General features: G+C 38.5%; 1 protein-coding gene across 4 annotated transcripts in view; it reads left to right on the top strand.

Annotated features, from left to right (window-relative positions):
* The first annotated feature begins 2,746 nt into the window (after positions 1–2,746).
* Positions 2,747–23,137, top strand: part of LOC122093782 — a 50,428-nt gene continuing 30,037 nt past the window's right edge. For all 4 annotated transcript variants that reach the window (XM_042664262.1, XM_042664260.1, XM_042664259.1 and 1 more), the window contains exons 1-5: positions 2,747–2,900; positions 17,276–17,525; positions 17,650–17,773; positions 19,154–19,500; positions 20,311–22,093. In XM_042664262.1, the coding sequence (XP_042520196.1) occupies positions 2,812–2,900; positions 17,276–17,525; positions 17,650–17,773; positions 19,154–19,500; positions 20,311–22,093 (2,593 nt within the window). In that variant the 5' untranslated portion in view covers positions 2,747–2,811. The remainder of the gene's footprint in view (positions 2,901–17,275; positions 17,526–17,649; positions 17,774–19,153; positions 19,501–20,310; positions 22,094–23,137) is intronic.

Genomic DNA, 23,137 nt, shown 5'->3' with positions numbered 1-23,137 from the left:
AATATCGCATACACCCCCATTTTGAATGTGAAATTACTCTTAAATCCACCATGTTAGATGAAAGTGTTAAGCGATGATGGGATGTGGTTACTATTTTCTAATGAAAGTTTACCCTTACCCTTGAAGAAGGGTAAACTTATTGTTTTACCTTTTATCGTAAACCCCCAAACCAATTAGTGTTTCTCTGTTCTTAGCAAACTCTTCCATGGTTGTTCAATGATGAGAAGAGAAAAGCACTGATTTTTACGTTGTTTTGGGTTTGAAGAAGGAATGCTCTGCATCGTTGCTAAGAAATGCATATAAGAAGCTCGCTTTCGCTAGAATTAATGAAAAACCTTCATTTTGTTCTCTAATGTTTTTCTTTCTTCGTATTCATGTACTTATTAGGTCGAACTTAGAATCGATTATTACCACCAACGAAACACAAATCTGTTCTTTCTTCAGTCTTTACGCCATTTGAAAGGTCACTAAATGTCATTCTATATGGGAATAAGTCCAATTAATATTGGTTCAGTCGCTCAAAAGAAAGCTTATTTTGAAGCCCATGACAAGAAAGGTGGCAACCTTGCTTGAGCAAGAAAACGAAGCTGCTTGTAATACTCTTCAACCATAAACCAAGATGAAGCCCACATCAATGCTGCCTTGGTTTCACACTTGGCTGAAACTGATGGCCACGAGGCTATTGATGAATCACAAGAAGCCACAACCCCTTCCATGGTGGAAGATTTCATCACTCATACAAGCAGATGTAATAGGTTGTTATATAGTTGCTACAAGGCATTTTTGGATTGGTTAAACGCTTGGAAGATTCTAATGTTCAACTCTTCAACAAGAAGTGTAAGTGCATTGAGTGCAAGGACCTAGAGGCAGTTACAGGTGTTAGGACTAGCGGCACTCAACAACAGTTGGGGAGGGCAAAGATCGCAAACAACTGGGCTGAGGCTTGAACTGAGTTTTGTAGCCATGGAAGGGTTTGCTAGGAGAATAGAGAAGCCCTAAGTCCTAAGGTTAAAGAGGTCTTTTTTCTAGTTCTAAACTAGTGATGTTATGCATCAGGGGTATGGTGGATGTTAGTAGAAAACGAAAAGGTTACACTATATAAATTTAAAATTTAGGAGTGGTACAAGAAAAATTTCCTTATTATTATTAATATTATTATATTATTAAATTTGAAACTGAAATTTAACACGAGCAGTTCATATAATTTCCTAGATATCTGATTGAGATTTGCCTTCTACCAAAAGGAAAATTGTAAATTTACCATACAATTGAATCGTTTTTGAGGAAATAATTACCATGGTAGATAAAACAGGGCTGAGTTTCTTAAAACCCCAACCCAAACCTTAGGGGTACCCAAAACTCAACTAGGTCCAACCCAATTCTGTCGGTTTCACGCATAGGCCCAAGTGCCCAACCCTATCGGGCTCAGGGTTGGGCCGGGTTGACCTTGACTCGTCTTTTTTTTCTTTCACAAAGGGTTACAAATATGAAGCCTATACGTACCAAAGGGGGTGGGAAGATTTTGAGACTATGGTCAACCCTTGTCCACCCCAAAATCCATAAATTTGCAACAAACAATGTTGTCAATTTGGTTATAAGATAGACCTTTTAATTGATTGCCATCACCACATCACATAGAAATTGGACAGGCCAAATTTTGGCCCAATTCTTCATGATTGCTACTATATCTAAAGTTCATGTCAATACATTATATATGACATACATTATATGATACACAAAGACAATGTATATAAAGAAAAAAAGGGGAAATAGTTTGGCCATTTGATTGTCTTACCTCAATAGGTAAGGGTACATGGTTTGTGTAACAAATAATGTGAGTTGAAGTCAAACAAATAGCTTGTATAACACATTATGTGGCTTTTGCAACACATGATGTGAGCTTAGGGGAAGTAAAACACTATTACTAAACACAATAATAGATCATGGTTAAAATTAGGCCCAATTGGACCTAGGTCTCAACCCAGACCCAGCCCAATCCTAATCTGGATTGGGTCGGGCTGGATCAGTTAACCCTTATGATAGGGTTAGACATGGTTTAGGTTCAGAGCATACCAAGATAGGTTCAGGCTGTCAAGGCTAGACTTACACCCTAGTAGATATACATTTATCAACATACATGGTTACAAGAAGTTTTTACCTCCCCTCGAGTCTCCTCCGCTCACCACCCCTCTTGCTTTCAAGTAGAATAAAGTTGTAAAGAGCAGCCAAACGTGGACCAGGCTCCAAATTCAGTTAGTCCACCTACCGCTTTACGTAATTATATAGCAGGCCCACTGCGTTTGGACTTTGGCGTATGTATTGTCTTGGAATGGAACAAATTTCGTTGAGGTTTTACGCTTTCGTTTATTTTAATAGACCCAAGACAAAGAATTCCTAAAGGCTGGTCCGGTCAAGGTTTGAGAAGACGGAATTGAGGTTGGAATCGGTCGAGATTGATACTGATTTGATACAATTGAATAAAAATACCCTGAGTTTGGATAAAAGATTTTTTTTACTGATTTACCCTCCATCTCAATCGATGGTCCACATCGATTAAGAATCGGGAGCAGTCAAAGCCGTTATCGATTCAATCTAATCAATTCAAGCCGATCCGATCCGATCCGATCCGATCCGATTCGATTCCTCAAACCTTGTTGTGATTAGTGACGCACACTACGCGCCATGCGTATTTTAGGCGTTAGAGGAAGCTATTTGTTTAGATTATAATAAAAAGGGAGCCGAGGAGGATAGAAACAGGTGATTTCTTGTTTCGAGGAGGAGGAGCGAGAGGGAGCGAGAGAGAGTGCAAATATGAGGGAAGAAGTACGAAGCTCAGGGGGAACCATGGATCCCTTACTTTTAGCTAGGTCTTCTTCGCCTCCGCAGACACCTGCAGCGAGGTACCGTTTGTAATCATATTTTATAGACATTTTACCGTTCTGTTTTGATTTCTTACTCTTAGACTCTTGTTAGGGTATGCTCAATAACTGAAGTTATCGACCTATGTTGAAAAGTTCATGGCTTCTGTGGGGATTTCTTCAGCTTTCTGTTATCGTAGCTGAATTTTTTTTATTGTATGGAAGTTTTTCTCGCGTTTTGCTCTTAAAGTTGACTTCTGCTTGGGTTAATTAGGAAGGAAATCAAGGGAATGTTGTATACTTGTGGATTTTGTTGAAATCGAGTTTGAATCAATGAATTTTCTGTATCCCCCCGGAAGCTAGGTGGTTGGTAGGTTACGGTGCCTCTTCCTGCTTTCCCTTTTGAGCTGTAGTGTTCAAATTCTGTACAAGTGAAAGTATTTAGTTGGTTTTTAAAAATGTTGTGTTCGGTTAGTTTCCTTTATCCTAGTTCTGGATTTCCATCCTATTGGGAACAAAGTTGTTTAATTGACAACGTCTTAATGTTTGTGCATTTTCTTCTTCTTTCCCTACAGCTCCTGGCTGGTTAATTCAGTTCAGTTGCTGTGTTTTTTATGTGGTTTTATCCTTGATAAGGTATTATTTTGGGAACTGTTAAGTTCAAGCATTTAATGAAAAATCTATTGATCCATGGTTTGCCTCAAAAAATTCTTTATTGAAATCATTAAACTTAATTAATCTGGAGCTCTATGTGATGGTTGTAGTTCCTTATTTGAATATATGTTTACAAATAACAACAACTAAACAGAAAACTCAGCCTTATCCCAACTAAATTGGGGTCGGTTGCATGGAACTGAGCAAAGACGAGTTATTAAAAATAATATTCAAAAGAAAAGAACACAACAACAACTCAGCAATATCCCACCTAACGGGGTCCAGCTACATGGATCTTTGCCCTCCAAACAACTCTATTTGAGGTCATGCTTGATTCAAGACCTAAACTTATTACATGGATCCTTGCCCTTCAAACAACTCTATTTGAGGTCATACTTGATTAAAGACCTAAACTATGCATGTCTTTCCTCATTACTTCACCTAGAGTCATTTTAGGTCTGCCCCTAGCTTAAGCTAGAAAGATCAAGTTGATCGAGACTAAGCTCATTGGATCAACCAGAGAATGGTGGAGACTACACGAACAGATGAACCAAGGTAGAGGCAAGCCCGCTACTATTTGGCATGACATGAAAGATGATTTAGAAGACAAGTATTTTCCATAGTCCTTTGTTATTCGCCTACACGATTAGCTGAATACTCTATGACAGGGTCCATTATCTGTGGCTGAATAAACACATAAGTTTGATGGCCTATTTTCATGGACAAGAGTTGAAAAAGATGATATACATCTGATGCCATGATACAAGTTTTGGCTATGACTAGAGGTCAAAAGAGCAATGGGCATCAATGTCTACCATAGTTGTCACGGTGCCAAGGCGATCCAAGGCGGTGGAGGGTTGTCTAAGCGTTTAGGCGAGAAGGCGCCTGCCTTTAGGCGAATAAGGTGAACAAGTGTTATTTTTTATTTTTCATATTTTCTAACATTATTTAGTAAGTTATATATACCTTGTATCATAAAAAATCAAGATTAAGCCACATCTAGTCATTAAAAATCGACATTTAGCCATATCAAATCATAAAAAATTAACATTAAGTCATATTAAGTTATAAAAAATCAATATTTAGAGAAATGCTCTTATTCTATAATAAGTTTGACTTGTTAAATGAATTTTTTTTTTTTTTTTACATGAGATTTTTTGTATTACTTATAACATAAAACCACTTTCTAACAAGTCTAATATTACTTAAATCTGAGTTGTAATGACAAAATTATGTTCTAGTCAAACTTATTTTTAGGTACGCGAATGCTGTCAAAATCGTCTGAATGAAAATAATTTCATAGATATCAAAAAAAAATATTATTTTACCGGACTTTTGGTTTTTAGCAATGTTTTAACATGATATAATTTATTAAATTTTCATAATTGAGAAAAACCTCAACATTTAAAAGTTGAAAATCGCCCCTATAATTAAAATCCAGTTTTTTTTCTTGGACGGGGAGTTGACATTTTATCCTTTTGGAATTTGATTTTTAAACTAGTTTTATTGGATTAAAATAAGGGGTATTTGCTTATTTATGAATAATATCTTAAGTAAATGAAGTAACAACATTTACTTAAATGATATTTGGCATAAGTAAGTGCCAAAACATAAGGCGACATGCAGTGCAACAAGGCAACTGTCGCCTAGGTGATGCCTTAGCGACGCCTTGACAACTATGATGTCTACGACCTTCAAGACTGCTATTAGAGGGCATTAGTAGTAGAGAACTATTGAAGACTCCCATCAGACCTTATGGCAATCAAGCCGATTACAAGAGATCACCAGCTACTATTCGGCCACCTCTATACACAGGTAGATTGAGCAACACTCCCACATTTTTTGATAAAGGAAAAGTTTCCATGAGTACAAACAACGAGACAAAGTCCTATAATTGCAACAAATATAGATAGTTTGCTAAATTTTGTCCTGAGCGCTGGGCACGATGATGGCGAGAGGAATGGATCTAGAAAAGTGACCATGACATAGATTCGATCAGGTTACAACATCATGAATCATTCAGAATGTAGATGGAATAGTCAGGCTTTCAAGTTGACAGGTGCTTTGACTGTAGTGGAATACACGAAGCACAAATGCCATTGTTGCTGCCTTTGAGATTGAGGAAAATGTTGAAATTAATGATGGACTTCCCCTTACGAATGATACTGAGGAGTTCGACGATGTGATGCAAACTTATGATATTAATGTGGTTGTTGGTTGCTAAAGCACAAGGAGAAGATGGAGACGCCATTGTACTTTCTATAATAGAATGTGATGCAGAATTGAGGCCGAACCAGGTTGACCCTTTGGGCAATCTCAACCGAGATGAACCGGATCCAATTGGATTTTTGGGATTAGTAGGATATTTTAGGATTTACTTTATTTAGGAAATAATGAGTTATTTTATTTGGGAAGATATATAATCTTTTATTTTGGGTAGCTGTTAGTCAATTAGGGAGTTACCAATTTGAGTTTTATTCTATTTCTAATTTCATTAGTTAGAACTTAGGAAGTAATTAGGAGTTGCTAATTTAATTTTTGATTTTAATTAAGCAAATTCTAATTTCAGTTTATTATATAAAGACATGTAACCTAAGTTATTAGATAGATTTTGAGAATGAATTTAACTGAATGTTTTGATGCCGGGTATGGTGCAAGGCGTGTGACCTCCTTTCCTCCCCCCTTCTATGACTTTTCTCTTCTCCCCAGCAACTCTGAGTTTTCTCAGGGCTTTCATCCCTTTTTCTACTGGCCCTCCATCAGAATGGCCAACAGAGCCAGAATAGCACAAGTGATAGTGGACAGTGGCAATTGTCTGAACATAGTTTCACATCTCTTCACCTAGAGAGGAAATCTTCGAAAAGAGAAACACCCACATAGTTTCTCCCCTAAAGGGAAACACTTTAGAAGTGAACCAAAGTTATTCAGTTCCACTCAAATTGGGTTCCTACAATGAAGAAGTCTACTGTGATGTTATACCGATGCACATACTAAAGCCTCTGAAGAAGCAAGAAAGAAAGTTGGAGAGAGGAGAGCCTAGTGGAATTAAGCTGTTAGCACTTAACATTACTAACTTGCTTCCCTATCATTGTAGTCTTGTAGAGCATGTGGAGTTGAAATGACAAGCGGATGAGTTGCTGAAAAAGGGCTTCATTCAAGAGAGCATGAGCCTGTGTGTTGTATGAGCCCATGAGCACATACTAAAGCCTTTGAAGAAGCAAGAAAGAAAGCTGGGAAAGGAGAGCCTAGTAGAATTAAGATGTTGGTATTACCAACTTGCTTGCCTATCATTGTAGTCTTGTGGAGCATGTGGAGTTGAAATGACAAGTGGATAAGTTGCTCAAAAAGGGCTTCATTCAAGAGATCATGAAACCATGTGTTGTATGATCCCTCACGCCAAAGGACGGTAGGACAGTGTGTGGCGTATGTGTATCGACACTTGAGCCATCAGTATAATCATACACAAGGATCTTCTCTAAGTTTGATTTGAAGAGCGGATATCACTAGATTCGCATCTGTCTCGGCGATGAATGGAATAAAACAGTAATTAAAGACAAAAGATGGTTTAGATAAATGGAAGGCTATGTCATTCGGACTCTCCATCGCCCCTAGCAATTTTCTGGAGGTGATTACACATGTACTACACCCCTTCATTGTCTACTTTTATGATATCTTGATTTACAACAAGGATAAGTCTGACCACCTTGACCATCTGCGACATGTAATGCGACTAGTATGGTTTGAGAAACTCTACATAAACCGGAAGAAGTGCTCTTTAATGCTGCTTAGGGTAATTGTCTTTGGTTTTATAGTATCATCAATGGGTGTTGAAGTTGATCAGGAGAAGGTTTGAAGCATTGTTAATTGGTCTACTTTGTTGACACTAATTGAGGTGCACAATTATCACATTTTAGCATCTTTCTATACACACTTCATAGGGGTTTTGGCACCATTATGGCACCTATCACTAAATGCTTTAAAGGCGAGGGCAAATTTGAGTGGACACCAGTAGCCACCAAAGCCTTCACTCTTATCAAGTGGCAAATGGTAGAGGCACCAATTATGTAACTTCCTGATTTTGATAGGGTATTCGAGGTGGCTACAAATGCTTCTCACATCGGCCTCGGTGATTTTCTTATGCAGGGAAGTCATCTTATAGCCTTCCATGGTGAGAAATTGAATGACTTCAAGAAGCATTACTCTACTTGTGATATGGAATTGTATGTAGTGGTACAAGTGTTGAAACATTGGCAACATTACTTGATGGGTAAAGAATTTATCTTGTTTACCATATGAATCATTGAAGCTCTACTCTTAGAAATTAGACAGTCAGAGGCACACCAAGTGGGTGGCATACCTGCGGGAATTTATTTTTGCTCTCGAATATAAGGCAAGTAAAGGAAGTACCATGGTTGATGCATTGAGTAAAAAGGTGTTAACCTTGCATCCTTTTTCAGCACATGCCATGGATATTGATCTGTTCAAGATTGAGTACCCTATTGACTGAGACTTCTCCATTATATAGTAAAAATTGCAACATGGAGACGGAGATCCTAAATTTTTTCTTGATAGTGACTTTCTTTTCATGTGTACTCTATGACAACATCTTTTACAGGAATTGCGGAGGAGGATTGAGAGGACATTTTGGACGTGATAAACTCTTCTTTAGGTAACTGACTACTACTATTGGCCACATCTTCAAAGCAAGGTTTAAGATTTGGACCTTGACCCTAATCTTGCTAAACCAAAAAAGAGAATTCTGGCAAGATCTCGCCGAGATCTTGTATTTTTTCCTAGTCGACTCGATGGTTGGTCTTGGTGGCCATATAGTCTTTGTAGCTCCTGAAACTTGTCATTTATCCTATTTTAGGCCTTTTAAATACAATGGATACATCAATATTTTAAAAATAAAACCCAAAATGGTAATTTGACTTCGTACCTTATATAAGTAGTCTTTGGGCCCTTCACCCTAGGCTATTCCACAATAAAAACAAACAAATATTGACCATGTTTCTATGAAAAATGGTTTTGAGAAGTTGTTTTTACTTAAAATTGCTCTTGAGAAGAAAATGGTCTTCAAAGGTTGATAATGAAGTGATAATTTCCAATATCCAAGTGTTAAAGTTGTTAATCTACATTGTAGAGGAGAAAGATGACAAGAAAATCCACCAAAAGTTCACGTTTTCTTCACAACAGGGTGAAATAGGGGAGATATGTCGAGTTATGTCGAGTTGGGTCGAGTTGAGGGTCGAAATTGTGTATATACCCCATATGATTTGGTCTCGAGACGAGTCGAGATTTCTACCGAGATATTGCACTTTTTACAGATTGCCTTTCGTCTCGTCTCACCATTTTCAAATAGCGAGATAATATCGAGTTCTTAAACCATGCTTCAAAGGGAGGATGAGCATGTACTCGAGCTGTGTTGTGCGTGTCAACTTGCAAAAGGAATGAAGCAAAATACTGGTTTATATTCCCCATTGCCCATTCCTCACACGCCATGGATTCACTTCAGCATAGACTTCGTGCTTGACGCCTTGGTCTGCCCACTACTTGGGTGACAATATGACTATATTTGTGGTGGTTGACTAGTTTTCCAAGATGGCAAATTTCATGTCACATCGAAAAACCTCAGATGCAAGTCACATTCGACCCTCTTTTTCAAAGAGATTTTATGTATATATGGGCTGCTAGAGTTGATCGTTTTGGACCGAGATGTTAAATTTATAAGCTATTTTTGGAAGACATGGTGGTTGAAGATGAATACAAAGTTGCAATTCTCTACAACCTTCCATCCAGAGACAGATGGCCAGATAGAGGTCATCAATCAAAGTTTCGGTAATCTCTTCAGCTGCCTTGTGATGGATTGACCTAGACATCCATACTCGACGTAACATAGTTTGCGTAGAACAACTCCGTTAACTGCACTATGGATCGTACTCCATTCGAGATCATACTCGGAGTTCAACCTAAGAGACTGATTGACTTGGTTCCGCCTCCCTTTTCATGCACGTCTTAACATTGAGGCGAACAAATTTATTTGGCATATTACTGAGGTACACACTAGCTTACATTGACACATATAAGGCCCCAATGGATTGTCATTGTTTGTTATTTCGAGTTCAAATTTGGAGATATGGTGATGGTGTGAACCACTCTGGATAGGTTTTCACCCGACACCGACAACAAGCTACATCCAGGAGGATGGGCCCTTACAAAGTACTAAAGAAGATTGGCTGTAATGCTATGTTTTAGAATTATCACAAGATATGACCATCAGTAATGTAACGCCCCCAAACCACATGATCGAAAATGGTTTAGATAGTGAACCGATCAGTGTACCATTATCTCTTAATTCCCAAATCCTTATCATCGTATCAAATATACACAACAGAAGACTTACATGACCGTTAGTCATTATCCAACTCAAATTCCTTAATTCAAATGTGTTAGTGGCACCACAACCAACAGTGAAGGTAATCTCAGTTACATCTCAATTGGCTAGATCCTTAATTAAATCAAAATAAAAAACTAAAATCATCTACAATTGTTCCAACTTAAAATAAAATGTTCAATAGATCTAATTATCTCAAAACCAAAGTTTGAATCTACATTTCTCCTTCAATTTGTGGGTCATAGCCATCAACAATCTCAGTTCACTTCTCGCACTGACATGGTTCTTGCTTAATGTAATCTGTGAGGTTAGAATGGGGTAAGCTTGGGAAAGCTTAGTGAATGAAAAGGAAACAAAATGATTTATATATAGATAGATTAAAAGCATGTACTAAAATAAAAACCAAAAGCTTTCAACATTTAAAGTGCAGTTCGTGAATACTTCAAAATGATACATTTGAAAACCATCAAGCTAATTAAAGACTCAAACCATGTAGTAAAAATACCAAAAAACGTGTGATCTCTATTCATTTCTATTGTCTTCAATCATTTGGTGAAGTCTGCCCAAAATGAACTACCAATAACATAAAGAACACGAAAGAAAGTGGCTTTGGCTCACGTAGTCTGATACAAGGTTCCTATGGAGGGGAAACACTTATCTTATGTAGTGGTCCGCATCGCCGTCTTCCCACTCTGACCCAACCCGATTGGCCCAATGAGATGGAAGTCAATGGGAGACTTATGTAGTCCGGTACAAGGTTCCTATGGAGGGGAAGACTTGTCCTTATGTAGCGGTCTGCCTCACCACCCTTCATTCTAAACTGACACCAACAATCAACCCCTGTTGGTAAGGCTAGCAGTCCAAGGGTAACAATTCATCCAAGTATAATTATGAAAAAAATTTGTGTTTCATACACCTCAAAAAATCGATGCATCATGTCATTAGTAAAACAATATATGTTCCTTAGCATTCGCGTCATTTAAATTGCATTATTTCATAAATAGTAAATAAAAGCAGGTTTATATAAAATAGTATGTAGAGGTTCTATTAATTCCACTCATCTTGTCGTTGTCAAAAACAATGATCCTGTTAATGTTCATGATAAATCAACTGCCACCTATATAAGTATATAGACACAGTCAAGCTCAGTATCTTGCCCATCAAGAACCTACATTGGTTAAACTCCCATTCCCCCTTGAAGGTATAAACATTCTTGGATTGGTGGACATAATCTGTCCTTGATAGAAAACTCAGATCAGACGCTCATGATTTTGGTATTCAAGGCCCCCCCCCCCCCACTCTAGCTTTCATCCTAGGTATCAATACTTTAATTTGATGATATTTATTAAAAATTAAATCTCTGATTTTTGAAATCAAATTATGTAACACTAGAAACCTGATCCAAAATTATACCAAATTCTTATTATTGCAACATCAAAGCACTAACCTACAACCCTTGCTGAATTGGCATAGTGCAAACAATGCGTCAGAATTTGTACCTCAACCTTGATCTGGTCCTCTTCTCCTATCTGTAATCCCTTGCTTTTTATCTGAACTTCAACGCACTATAACAGCTGCAGCAATGATGTCTCCTCTTTCCTTTCTTCTTCTTAATATCACCAAAGAACGGCAGTAAACCTCACTCTCGAACTCTCCTTTACTTTTAAGTCTTGATGCTCGATCTCTCTCAACAGGCTGCCCAAGAGTGTATAAGGATCTGCTGTAGGCGGTCTTTAAATCAAATGTAATGTACTCCAGCAAAGCCAACTCACACTTTTCTCCTTACGGCATTAGCAAACCTCTATTCTATGGCCTTCTTAATAGGTTGCTGTTGACTCACTCTCTCTCTTTTTCCTCCCTATTTATTTGCTTCTAACCATCCGGCCCTTTCTTGGCTTTCTTATTTTCTCTTACACTTGTCTCGAAATCAGACAGCATCACTTTCTCTAATTATCCTATTTCCTCTCCACCTCTCTCCCTATCGTATTTTCTGTCATCTCTTCCTTCTTTCCCCCTTTTTCTTTAACTCCTTTATCTAAATTAGTCACGTATGGAGTGAGGAGGCTGCTTATGAATACAAGAGTCCAAATCCTATATTTTCTCTCCCACTTTCCTTGCCTATTCTTTTCTCCTACTTTCTTTATTTTTCTGTTCTTACTCCTGTACAACCTCTCTTATGTCCTCTCCTTCTACTTTAAAGTTTCTTCTTAGAACCAAATTCCAATTATAAGCTTTCCTGTCATATGTAGAAGATCTCGATGTACTGTTGAGGTAACCTCTTAGAAACCCAATCCTTTTAGAATTTTTAGCAGCCAATAAGTACGAGGACTTTCTAATTTCAGGACAAATCTAATGGTCTGGCTGAATTGTCAACACCATTAGGTAAAATGACATTCTAACCACCTATCTAAGATTCTGAATGGGCTGCTAAATCCTCTAATCATATGAGCTGGGCGATGATTATTCATTAAATTCCACTAGGATTTCTGCTAGAATAATATTCCAAGCTTGCCAAAAATATCTCTATAATTCTGTCTGATCAACTATTTAGCATGGCCTATACCAAAAACCAATATTGTTTTGGTTCAAGCTGAACCATTTAAATATGAATCATCCCACCTGAACCAGAATCAAATTGAAGCTTAATTCATTTAACTTGAACCTTTCAGCCCATTCAACTTTAATCGATTGACTTAAACCACAATTCTTGAACCATTTAAAGTGCTGGCCGAATCTACCAAAATCAATTTGGTTCTTGTGTTGAACCAGTCAGTCAACATTACTTACAAATTCTAGGGTATTACAAGTAATGTCCTCAATGAGGCAGATTTGTCTCTTTGTGTGGGTCACCGTTCGGATGAGAGCAATGATGAGCATTCTCTTCAGTTACCCCAGTTCATTACACCAATGAAGGATGAAACTGGAGATGTCGCCGATGATAGATACATTATGGTCAATGATATATACTTTTCTTGTCAAATGGAAAGGACGGCCAAGGAATGATTGCACGCATCCATGTGGACGGTTTCAAGCGACTCAAAGCAGAACTCTTTGAGCAATACATGTTGTTAAGATAGGTACTGCAGGGATAATACTACCTCAAAGACCCAGATAAATCTGCTGTGCAGATTAAAAGTAATTTCAGATCCAACAGATCTGAGAAAAAAAAAAAAACCACAAAACAGGATATCACAGGCAGTGAAGGAGAACTACAATTTCAAAAATCAGTAAGTCTGAGCAGCACCAAAGCTTGCATCGAGTTAGGTTTGAGAAGGGTTAATCAACCCTTAAAAACTTGGATTAATCCAATGGCTTGATACAAAGTAATATGAAATCTCCATGATACATCCAGAAGCTCCCACAAGCTGTGTTGTTGCAAGGGAAGTGATTTCAGTTGATTAATTGCTCCATGACAATCAAGATATGAGTAGTAGACCAGGGACCCTAGTTTATCATCGTATCACCATTAACCAAGGTTCAAGGTATTGGGTTTCGACCCTTGGGGAGACCGAAATTTCGGTCGAAACTTGGGTAATTTCGAGAAAACCAAGGAATTTTTCCCGGTTGTGTGGAAACTTCGGTTTTAACTCCCCAAAATGTGTTTTTTTTTTTGCCTATTTTTTATGTACCTCCTATTTTAGACATTTCTAACATATTCACAATTAGTTTCATGGAAAAAACACCTAAAGTCATACTTGTGGGGTGAACCAAAGTTTGGTAATGTACGTTGAGTTGTTGGCTGAAAGTCTGAAACAATACTACATAAGTATATAATCTACATTATATGTAGTCTACAATCTACATAAGTACATGATACATAATGTAAAGGATCCAAAATAAATAATAAAATTACATAAATATGAGTTATCTCTCAACACTCAAAATTCAATTCCAAGTAGAGTGTTTTGGCGGTTCCAGTCCACGATCTGCATACCACTACAGATGTCGTAGCCGTTTCTTTGAATGCACCACATAGGAGTCCTATGACATATTTTGGGCCCAATTGTTTTAATAATCCGTCACTGCCCATCTATAAGATGCATCATCAACATGTGCTAGGTATCCCAGCCTCGCGAATGGCTCAGTCACAGTGAGAGGATGTGGATGTGGATGTGATACACAAGGTTGGATGAATACCCAAAGATACTGTCAACAAAGGATGACCCACCACCTGAACTTCCTTCTTGTCCAAATGAAGTATAAGATCCACCATACTGTCCATACCCACCACTATATCCAAATGAATCGGTGTTCTCGAAGGATGGCACCCAAGGTTTGGGGAAGATGGGGTTTACCTTTTTGGTTCTTGCTCACTTCTTTAGGTAGATTTGCTATGAATGTGCAAGATCCAAGCTAAGAATGAAGTTAGATGGCACAAGGGAAAAATTTGGAGTGTTTTCCCAAGTTTCGCACTTCATAGAGAAGAAATAGGGAAAGAAGATCGAAATTTTGAAATAAGAAGGCTTGGTTTCCCATTTAAGAAAGTTTTATAAAGGTTGACCCATTGATCAACTAAAAATTTGTCACATTTCAGTTGAAATATGGGAATTTTGGTCGATACTGGTTGAAACTAGTGGCTTTTAAAAGTTACATGGTATTTGGTATTGGAGTCTAGGGATACCGTCGAAATATGAAATTTTGACGGTATCGGTGGAAACCTTGAACCATGCCATTAACTAGGGCCTGAAGTAGATATTAGGCAGAATAGGTTGCTGCAAACCACGATCAAAGACGTTTTAGACTATCGAAACCAGAATCGAGAATATAGACTAGTAATGGATGTAGCTGTGATACCATGTTACAGAATATAGATAAAAAAACCAGTCAGTAGGAAGGATTGAAGACAAGAGGACAAGAAGAAGAGGAGGAGGAAGTTGCTGAACCACGATAGACATGGTTTAGTCTATCGTGGTGTTGCTCTGTTCTATTTATAAGAAAATAAACAAACTCCTAGTAGGAATTCTACTAAGAGTCGAGGTACAATTATGATACGAAATTGTTGAATTATGCATTATTGTAATAATGGGTTTTAGGGCTAGGAGTTGGAGTTGGAGTTGGAGTTGGAGTTGGATTAGGATTAGGACAAGGGGTTATGGAGGGATGCGCAGGCTGTGGAGGTGAAGTTTCTTGTTGGCTCTTGCGCAGATGATGGCTGGAAGATGGTGCTTGCACAGTTGAATGAAGAAGGTGTCTGCAGTTTCTTGCTGATTCTGGTTCTGGATATTTGCACAGGTTCTGGTTCTGGGTTTTGATGCCTGCACAGGAGCTGATTCTTGGGCAGATGAAGGTTGGAGTTGGTGTGATCGCAAGTTCTGGTTCTTGGGCTCACAGGCTGCTGATGATTGGTCTGGTTCTGGTTCTTGGTGTGATCGCAGGTTGATGAAGACTGCTTGCTGGTTCTTGTGCACATGGATAGAAGAAGGAAGGAAGGAGGAATGAGCGAAGGGTTTCGGGTCTAGGGTTTGGTGATCAGACCTGCTCTGATACCATGAAGAATTAGGGAAAATATGGACCTGTACAATAATGAGCTGAGTCCTATATTTATAATAAAATAAGTCCCTAAAGTGGGCTTAAGGGTCCGTTTGGATATAACCCTAAAACCCATTATTACAATAATGCATTATTCAACAATAAAATAAGACTCAACTTAAGACTCAACTACTAACTAAGACTCAAGATAAGACTAACTAAACTAACCCAAAATACAATAGGGACAATCCTCCCCTTATTGTGACGCTACTAATGTATTGCAGACCATTATTACAACTGCGGTACCTCCCTTAAGAGTCACTTTTACATTTTTTGGGGATGAATGCTTTCAATCCAGGAAGCATAAAGGCAAAAGGGCCCTGATGGCCTTGTAGACAAACATGCCTTAAGTGCCTTTCTTATGTTCTGCCAATCAGGCCTAGGTATTTAATTGTTTAAGTTTTTTCTCTTTAGCTATTAGTGAGTCGTTAAGATATTTTGGACTTCCCAATGTGGAGAGTTCCTCTTTTACCTTTTTATTGTCAGTTCCCTAATAGCACTACAATTATGTTTCAGTTTCTTAGTAGGAAACTCAGTTTTATTTAATGGTTGTAAGAGCCAAGAGCTATCTATGATTTTATGAAGGAAGGAACAACTGTTTTGCTTCGATGGAGCTGTTGTGAGACTCAGTAAAGGTGGGAAATATTTGGGATCAGTGTGATTCTGATCCAGGTTTGTTGGTGGGAAGCCATAGGCCACTTTCTCCTATCTATATTCTGGTTTTCTCCTTCTCAAGTAAGTAATGTTATCATTATTCTGTTGTGCTTTCTGAGATTTTATTTAATCTGATTTTTTTTTTTTTTGGGTGGGGGTCGGGGGTGGGGTGGGGTGGGGGTTTGGGGTGGGGGGGGAGGGGAGGTGAGTTATATTCTGTTGCTTTTGCTGATTATATGCTGTTAGTGGTTTTAGGGCCTTTTTGCTCATCTTGAGATTTTCTGAATCAGGTATTCTGTGCAGGAGATCCTTTCTATCTTTTGGGGGTTTCAAAGGACGCCCTTAGAGAGTCAACCACAGATTTAGGTTGATCAGAACATTTGATCATCTGTGATTAAAATTCTCCTAAATTCTGGTTTCTAAGTTCCATATTTTTCTGTTTTGATCCTTGAGTTAAATCTGGTCATTGAATCATCGCAGTAATTTGGGGTTTTGTTAAACTGACATCATCTCACCTTTGACAAGAATTTGTACTTCATCCGAAGGGTTGACTTTGACTTTCATATTTTACTTCAATTGTGGGTTCTTAGGGTTACTTGTGATCTTGTACAGGGGTGTGTAATTCTGAACCTAAGATTCATCCTACCTACCCTCCACAATATTGCTGGGATTTTGTTGTATGATAGATTTATCCCGAGTCCTCCCCATGGAATCCTGGATATGATGGCTTGATTTAATAGATATGATGTAGGAGATAGAAACAGTGCATTCAATGAATGAATTGATGTTATAGTGATAGGCCAAAAGGGGTGTGAAAATCTATAGTATCTTTTGAAAGAGGAAAATTTTGATAAACATCTTATTTAAAATATGGAAATTGGTGAGGAAAAGAATTAAATATGATAATGAGGAATATGCAAGAGCATGGGAACTTTTGCCATGTATAGGAGGTTTGGACTAGGGATGTCCTAATACACCCCCCCTGCCGGATAAGTAGGAATGTTTTTTTATTTTGACCTTTAAACTTAAGATTGGAGAAATGGCTTAGAAATTCAGTCTATATATTCCCCAAAGTGTTTGAAAGAGTCCCATTTATTGGAGGACAGAATATTCCTGTTAGTTGAGACCCGTTAAATAATTTGCCTGTTGATAACGTTAACTGTGTCTTACCTGCTTGATTTACCAGTTCTGCAGGGGCATCCTCACCTGCTGTTCCAGCAAATGTTGGCAGTATAGATTGGTTGGGTAATGGACCAGGCTCGAAGGCTGGTTCACTATCTTTTGTTGGCTCACACCCTCCATGGACTTCCTTGAGCACAAGTGCTGGTGGATCTGCTCTTGGGTCATCGCAACCTTCATGCAGACCATGGGAAAGGGGTGATTTGCTAAGGCGTTTGTCTACATTCAAACCTTCAAATTGGTTTGGAAAACCGAAGGTATGGACTTCTGTTGTTTTTCCATCAACAATTTTGCAAAATTACATGCTTGTAGTACACGCTTCACTTTGCCTCTCTGTAATTCCTTGTGGTTTGTTTTTCTGTTTTCTGTAACTCCTTGCAGGTTGCTAATTCGTTGGCCTGTGCCCGAAGAGGCTGGGTGAATGTTGATGCCGATAAAATTGATTGTGAGGCATGTGGAGCATGCCTGAGTTTTGTTTTATCAACCTCCTGGACACTCTCTGAAAGTATGTGTCTGAGTTGCTATTTTCTGGGCTGGCTTATTCACTAGAATGCTTTTTCTATGTCCATATTCTTCTTAAGATCTTTGTTGCATCTTTGGTTCAGTGCCATGGGATTCAATCTATCTGTAACACAGTTTGTACTGTTTTTGGCATAAATACGTCAGAATTATGTGGGTAATCTAAAATGTTATACTGGACTTGGAAGACTTGTTCTGCAAGAATCTAAATTTTGAGGAAGCTTTAGAATTTCTCTGATTAAGCATTCCTAGTTGTTGGCTCAATGTTTTGCTAGATTCTGTGGAAAACTATTGAGTGAACTGAATGACCTGAAAAAAGGGAAAAGAAAATGTTCAGGGTTTAGTGGTCTGGGAAATGCTATTGCTGTAGGACTTATATTGTTGTAGTCTTTAATTTTATTTTCAAAATGGTGTGGTTCATCTTTATTGTTATTAACTGTTAATGATTATGACACACGCTATAGTGATCTCCCTTTTCTTCAACTTCTTCCACCAAGGTTTAGTCGGACTGGCATGGAACTGAAAGCCCTGCATAATTTAGCCAGAAGGGTGCTATATCTGGCCCATGGCAGCTTAGGGGGCACCTAGTAAAAGGCCCAGCTTCCTCTAGTCATGTGGGAAATTTTGGTTCAGTGCTGCAAAAGCAAATATCTTTCTCTGGCTATTTTGATCTAAGAATTCAGCATTTATTTCATTGAAAATTCTGGTTTAAGCTAAAATAATATCTTATTCTTTTTAAAATAAATTGAGTCAACTACATTGTGGGCCTTTTAATTGATGTATGGACTGAAACTTTATATGTGGTTATTAGAGATGTCCTCTATCTATCCATTTGGTCTTGATTTTCATGCTTGACTGCTATGTAATTGGGATTTTTTTTTTAATAATATAGCTGCTATAAAACACTATGGGAAATGATTAGGAATTTTCTCTATATGTTTTGATGTCTTTATTGTCCTATAATAGTTTTTACTTGCCATGATACTTGAACTGTTTAATGTTTATGACGTTAAGTTGTGGCCCCTGCAGTTTTACCTGGTGGCATGAAAACCTGTTATATTTGACTGAAGTCACTGAACTGATATTCAAAAATCATAATGAATGCTTTAGGTAGTGATTGACGGTAGAAGCTTTTCATTTTGATAATCTTTGGATGCCAAATGATCTAATTGGAATGCCTTGATGGGTTTCATAAACTATGTGGTGCCTTTTCCTTTTATAATTCCATAGATTCTGTTTGGCAACAATCGGCATTGAGGTCTCATTACCTTGCCTCCTTGTTTTTCGAGCAATAAATTTGATATCAGTGGTGGCATCAGCTTGCTGAGCACTTATATTTGTCAGTTCTCATCTGTTTTCGTTGAAGTTGATGATGCTGGTGAAACCTTTGCTAAGCAACTTGATACTGGGCACAAAGTCAGTTGTCCTTGGAGAGGAAATAGTTGTGCAGAAAGTTTGGTGCAGTTTCCTCCAACTCCTCCAAGAGCTCTTGTTGGTGGTCATAAGGATCGATGTGATGGACTCCTGCAGTTTCTTTCTCTTCCTGTTGTAGCTGCATCTGCAATTGATCAGATGCGGGTGTCACGAGGCCTACAAATTGATCGTTTCCTATCCCAGTTGCAAACTTTTACTGCTGGAGAGTTGGGTTTTAAAGCGGAGAGCATTGCAGGTGCAGAATCCTCCCGAGATGAGGCGCCGTGTGAATATACTCACGTAAGATAATTAGAAACAATTACTTAAGCTGTAAATTGCTAATGGTCAGTTGTGGGCTATGTGGCAGTTACTGGCTTAGCTTGCCATACCTGCTTGCCCATACCTTGCTTTCTAATTTTTGGTCTATGTGTGGGTTGTAGATGCCAGCCATTGTTGGATTCACTAGGTTTGGCTTGGAGTAGTGGAATGAGATTTTTAGATTTTTGTACTGCCTATTAGCCTCCTGGAACTATCCAGTTAAAAGTTTAGATGTCGGGTTGGATGGAAGGGATTCTATAAATTTGATTTAAATTTTACGTCTTCTTATTTTTATAAATACTTTTTTAACATCTTAGTAAACATGGTTATTTGACTGTCACTAAACAAGGCCATTATTTTCTTGGTCAACCTTTGTCAAGAACCTTGTAGATTTATTCAACAGGTTCACCATATGTTAGATGGATTTTTTTTTTCTTTATGAGCCTTTTAATTTTATTTTTCATGTATAAAATTTGATTATTACATGTAACTATGTAAGCCATGTTGACAAAATAATAGAAGAGGCCTTCTAAAATGGGCTGGTCAGTAGTTAATTTCGTTTTCCATATCATTTATCTGACAGAACCTGCCTGATAATAGTTGGGTGCGCTTGGTTCTGTGCATTTAATAATAGGGTGGCTATGGGCCTTTGGGCTGGGATTATGACCTTTGTTGCTTGGATCAGATCAGTCAGAAACCCTGGGATATATGCTTATTAGTTTCCTTGATTGTGTAGTGCTCAGTTGTGTTCATGTGAACTAATTGTTCTTTCATCTAATCTTTCTTTGACAGGCACAGAAGTTGGTTAGTCTTTGTGGATGGGAGCCTAGATGGCTTCCCAATGTGCAAGACTGTGAAGAGCATTCTGCTCAATCAGCTAGAAATGGATGCTCTTCTGGCCCCACCAGGGACCAAACTTATCCTTCACAGGGTCCTGGACCATGCAAGAATGCAATTTCTGCTTCAGCTAAAATAGACACTGGAAAGAAAAAGATGTCTATGCCAGAGTATCAATGTGAATCTAGGTCACCTTTGTTAGATTGTAGCTTATGTGGTGCTACTGTCAGAATCTGGGATTTCATAACTGTACCTCGGCCTGCTCGTTTTTCTCCCAACAACATTGAAATTCCTGAAACAAGCAAAAAAATGGCATTGACACGAGGAATAAGCGCAGCCAGTGGAATTAATGGATGGGTTGCTGCTGATGGTATGGAGAAAGAACAGACTGAGGGTCGTGATGAAGCAGCAACAACAGATGATGGGAAATCATTGTCAAATGCTGGTGTTGATTTAAATCTTACCATGGCAGGAGGATTGCCATCTACGCAGTTGGGCATTGCATTGATGCCTCAAAGGTTTCAGGAAGCAGATATGGGAAGGGATCTAATGATTGGACAACCTTCAGGTAGTGAAGTTGGTGATCGTGCAGCTTCGTATGAGTCACATGGCCCAATCACTCGGAAACGGAGCTTAGAAGAAGGTGGGAGCACGGTTGACAGGCCGCATTTGAGGGTGCAACAGGCTGATAGCATAGAAGGAACTGTCATAGACCGTGATGGTGATGAAGTTAATGATGGTAGACAGTATTCAGCTGGGCCTTCAAAGCGTGGACGTGACTTGGACATCTTTGATATGCACCATTCCTCACATAGTAAACGTTCATCTGGTGCTGGTCCTAGTCATTGGACGGGTTTTGACATAGATGCTGATGCCAATAGAATTGATGCGTTGCAACGAGTGAATGAACATGTTATTGGCCGCACGTCTACTAAAGACTCTGCACGTGCATCCTCTGTTGTCGCTATGGATACAATTTGTCATAGTGCAGATGATGATTCTATGGAAAGTGTTGAAAATTATCCGGGTGATGTTGATGATGTGCCATCTCCAACTACATACAAGACTCCAGATATGAATGATGCATCGGAGTTGAACTATAGTAATCAAGCACAACAAAGCACTTGTTTCCAACCAGGTGCTGAAAGAGGTGCTGGCGAAATGGGTGTCAGTAGCACAAATGATGGTGAAGAAATTTTGAACACAGAAACTGTGACTGCTCATGCTAGGGATGGCTTTAGCTTTGGGATAAGTGGTGGAAGTGTTGGTATGGGTGCTAGTCATGAAGCTGAAATTCATGGGACTGATGTTTCTGTCCATAGACCGGGGAGTGTTGTTGGTGATGCTGAACCGATAGCTGAAGTCACAGAAAATGAGGGCCAAATAAGTGAATCTGCTCCAGATCCTGGCCTAATGGATGAGTTTGTTCCTGGGGAAACGGAGAGGGAGTATCCTCATGGGGACAGTCAAGAGATGATGTCCCGTTCTGTAGGAAGGGCAGATAGTGGTTCAAAAATTGATGGTTCGGCCAAGGCTGAATCTGTTGAAAGTGGTGAGAAGAATAGTCAAAGTCATCTCGTGGCCCAGGAGACCAGTGCTCATCATTCTCTTTCTTGCAATGCTGTTGTATATTCGGGTTATGAAGCATCCAAGGGAGAAGTGACGCAGGCTGGCAAGGCATCACTGGCTGATGACTGCACATTCCTTGAATCTAACTATGTTTCTGCAAATGGGATAGGTGAGTGAAGTAACGTTAGCATCACTATTTCCATTTCCCTTAAAGCTACGGTGCATTATTTTGAGTAATTTAAAAAAAAAAAATTATTGAGCCCCTCTTTCAACTTCATTAATTGATTGTAAAGTGGCACTGCTATTCCTGATAACATCTTTGTGACTTTCTTAATTGGTAGAGAGTAGGTTTTTGTTTAATTTCCTACAATTGTGATATGATGAACATTTATAGCTGAGGTTTTCGTCGAAACACTCTTCCAAAGTTTTTATCAAGAAATGCTACTCCTTCAAAATGTTATTTAATCTTCAAGTCCAATGCTTCACTGGCTGATTTACCTAATGATGGAAATCAAATCTGTTTAAGCCGAAGAAGAATGTAGATGCAGGATTGATTTAGATAATCTCATGATAAGTTGAATGAAGATGGAGTATATGGTATTGAGGACGGATAATGAAGTGGTGAAAATTGATGAGAGAGAGGTTCTGCAAAGTGATTAGTTTAGGTATCTAGCCTTAATCATAAATAAAGAAGGTAATATAGAGGATGAGGTTTCACAAAGAATTAAAATAGAATAGATGAAGTGGAGAGGTGTGTCTAGAGTATTGTGTGATCTTCGTATTCCTTTAAAACTAAGGGAAGTTTTATAGGACAACCATTCGACCGGCTGGTTCGGTCATGTTGTACTGGATTATGAGCAATACTGATGGCAGCCTTGTTATCACAGTAAAGCATCATAGGAAGATGAACACGTACACCAATATCATCCAAAAGTGTACGCAACCATGATAACTCACAAATCCCTAGTGCCATGGCACAAAATTTTGCTTCAGCACTAGATCTAGCCACCACATTTTACTTTTTGTTGTGCCAAGTGACAAGATTTTCTCCTAGAAAGGTACAATAACCAAAGATAAACTTTCTGTCAGCAATCTGTATAAGCTTCAACTCGGAGGTGATCATAAGGAGATAAGAGGATCCCTTTTCCAAGAGCTGACTACAAGTATCGTAAGATATGCATAACAACTTCCATATGAGAGGAATAGGGATCAT

Source organism: Macadamia integrifolia, chromosome 11, assembly GCF_013358625.1.
Source record: "Macadamia integrifolia cultivar HAES 741 chromosome 11, SCU_Mint_v3, whole genome shotgun sequence".
Taxonomy (NCBI): Eukaryota; Viridiplantae; Streptophyta; class Magnoliopsida; order Proteales; family Proteaceae; genus Macadamia; species Macadamia integrifolia.
Note: the sequence above shows the minus strand (reverse complement) of the source record. Positions and strands in the feature narration are given on the sequence as shown.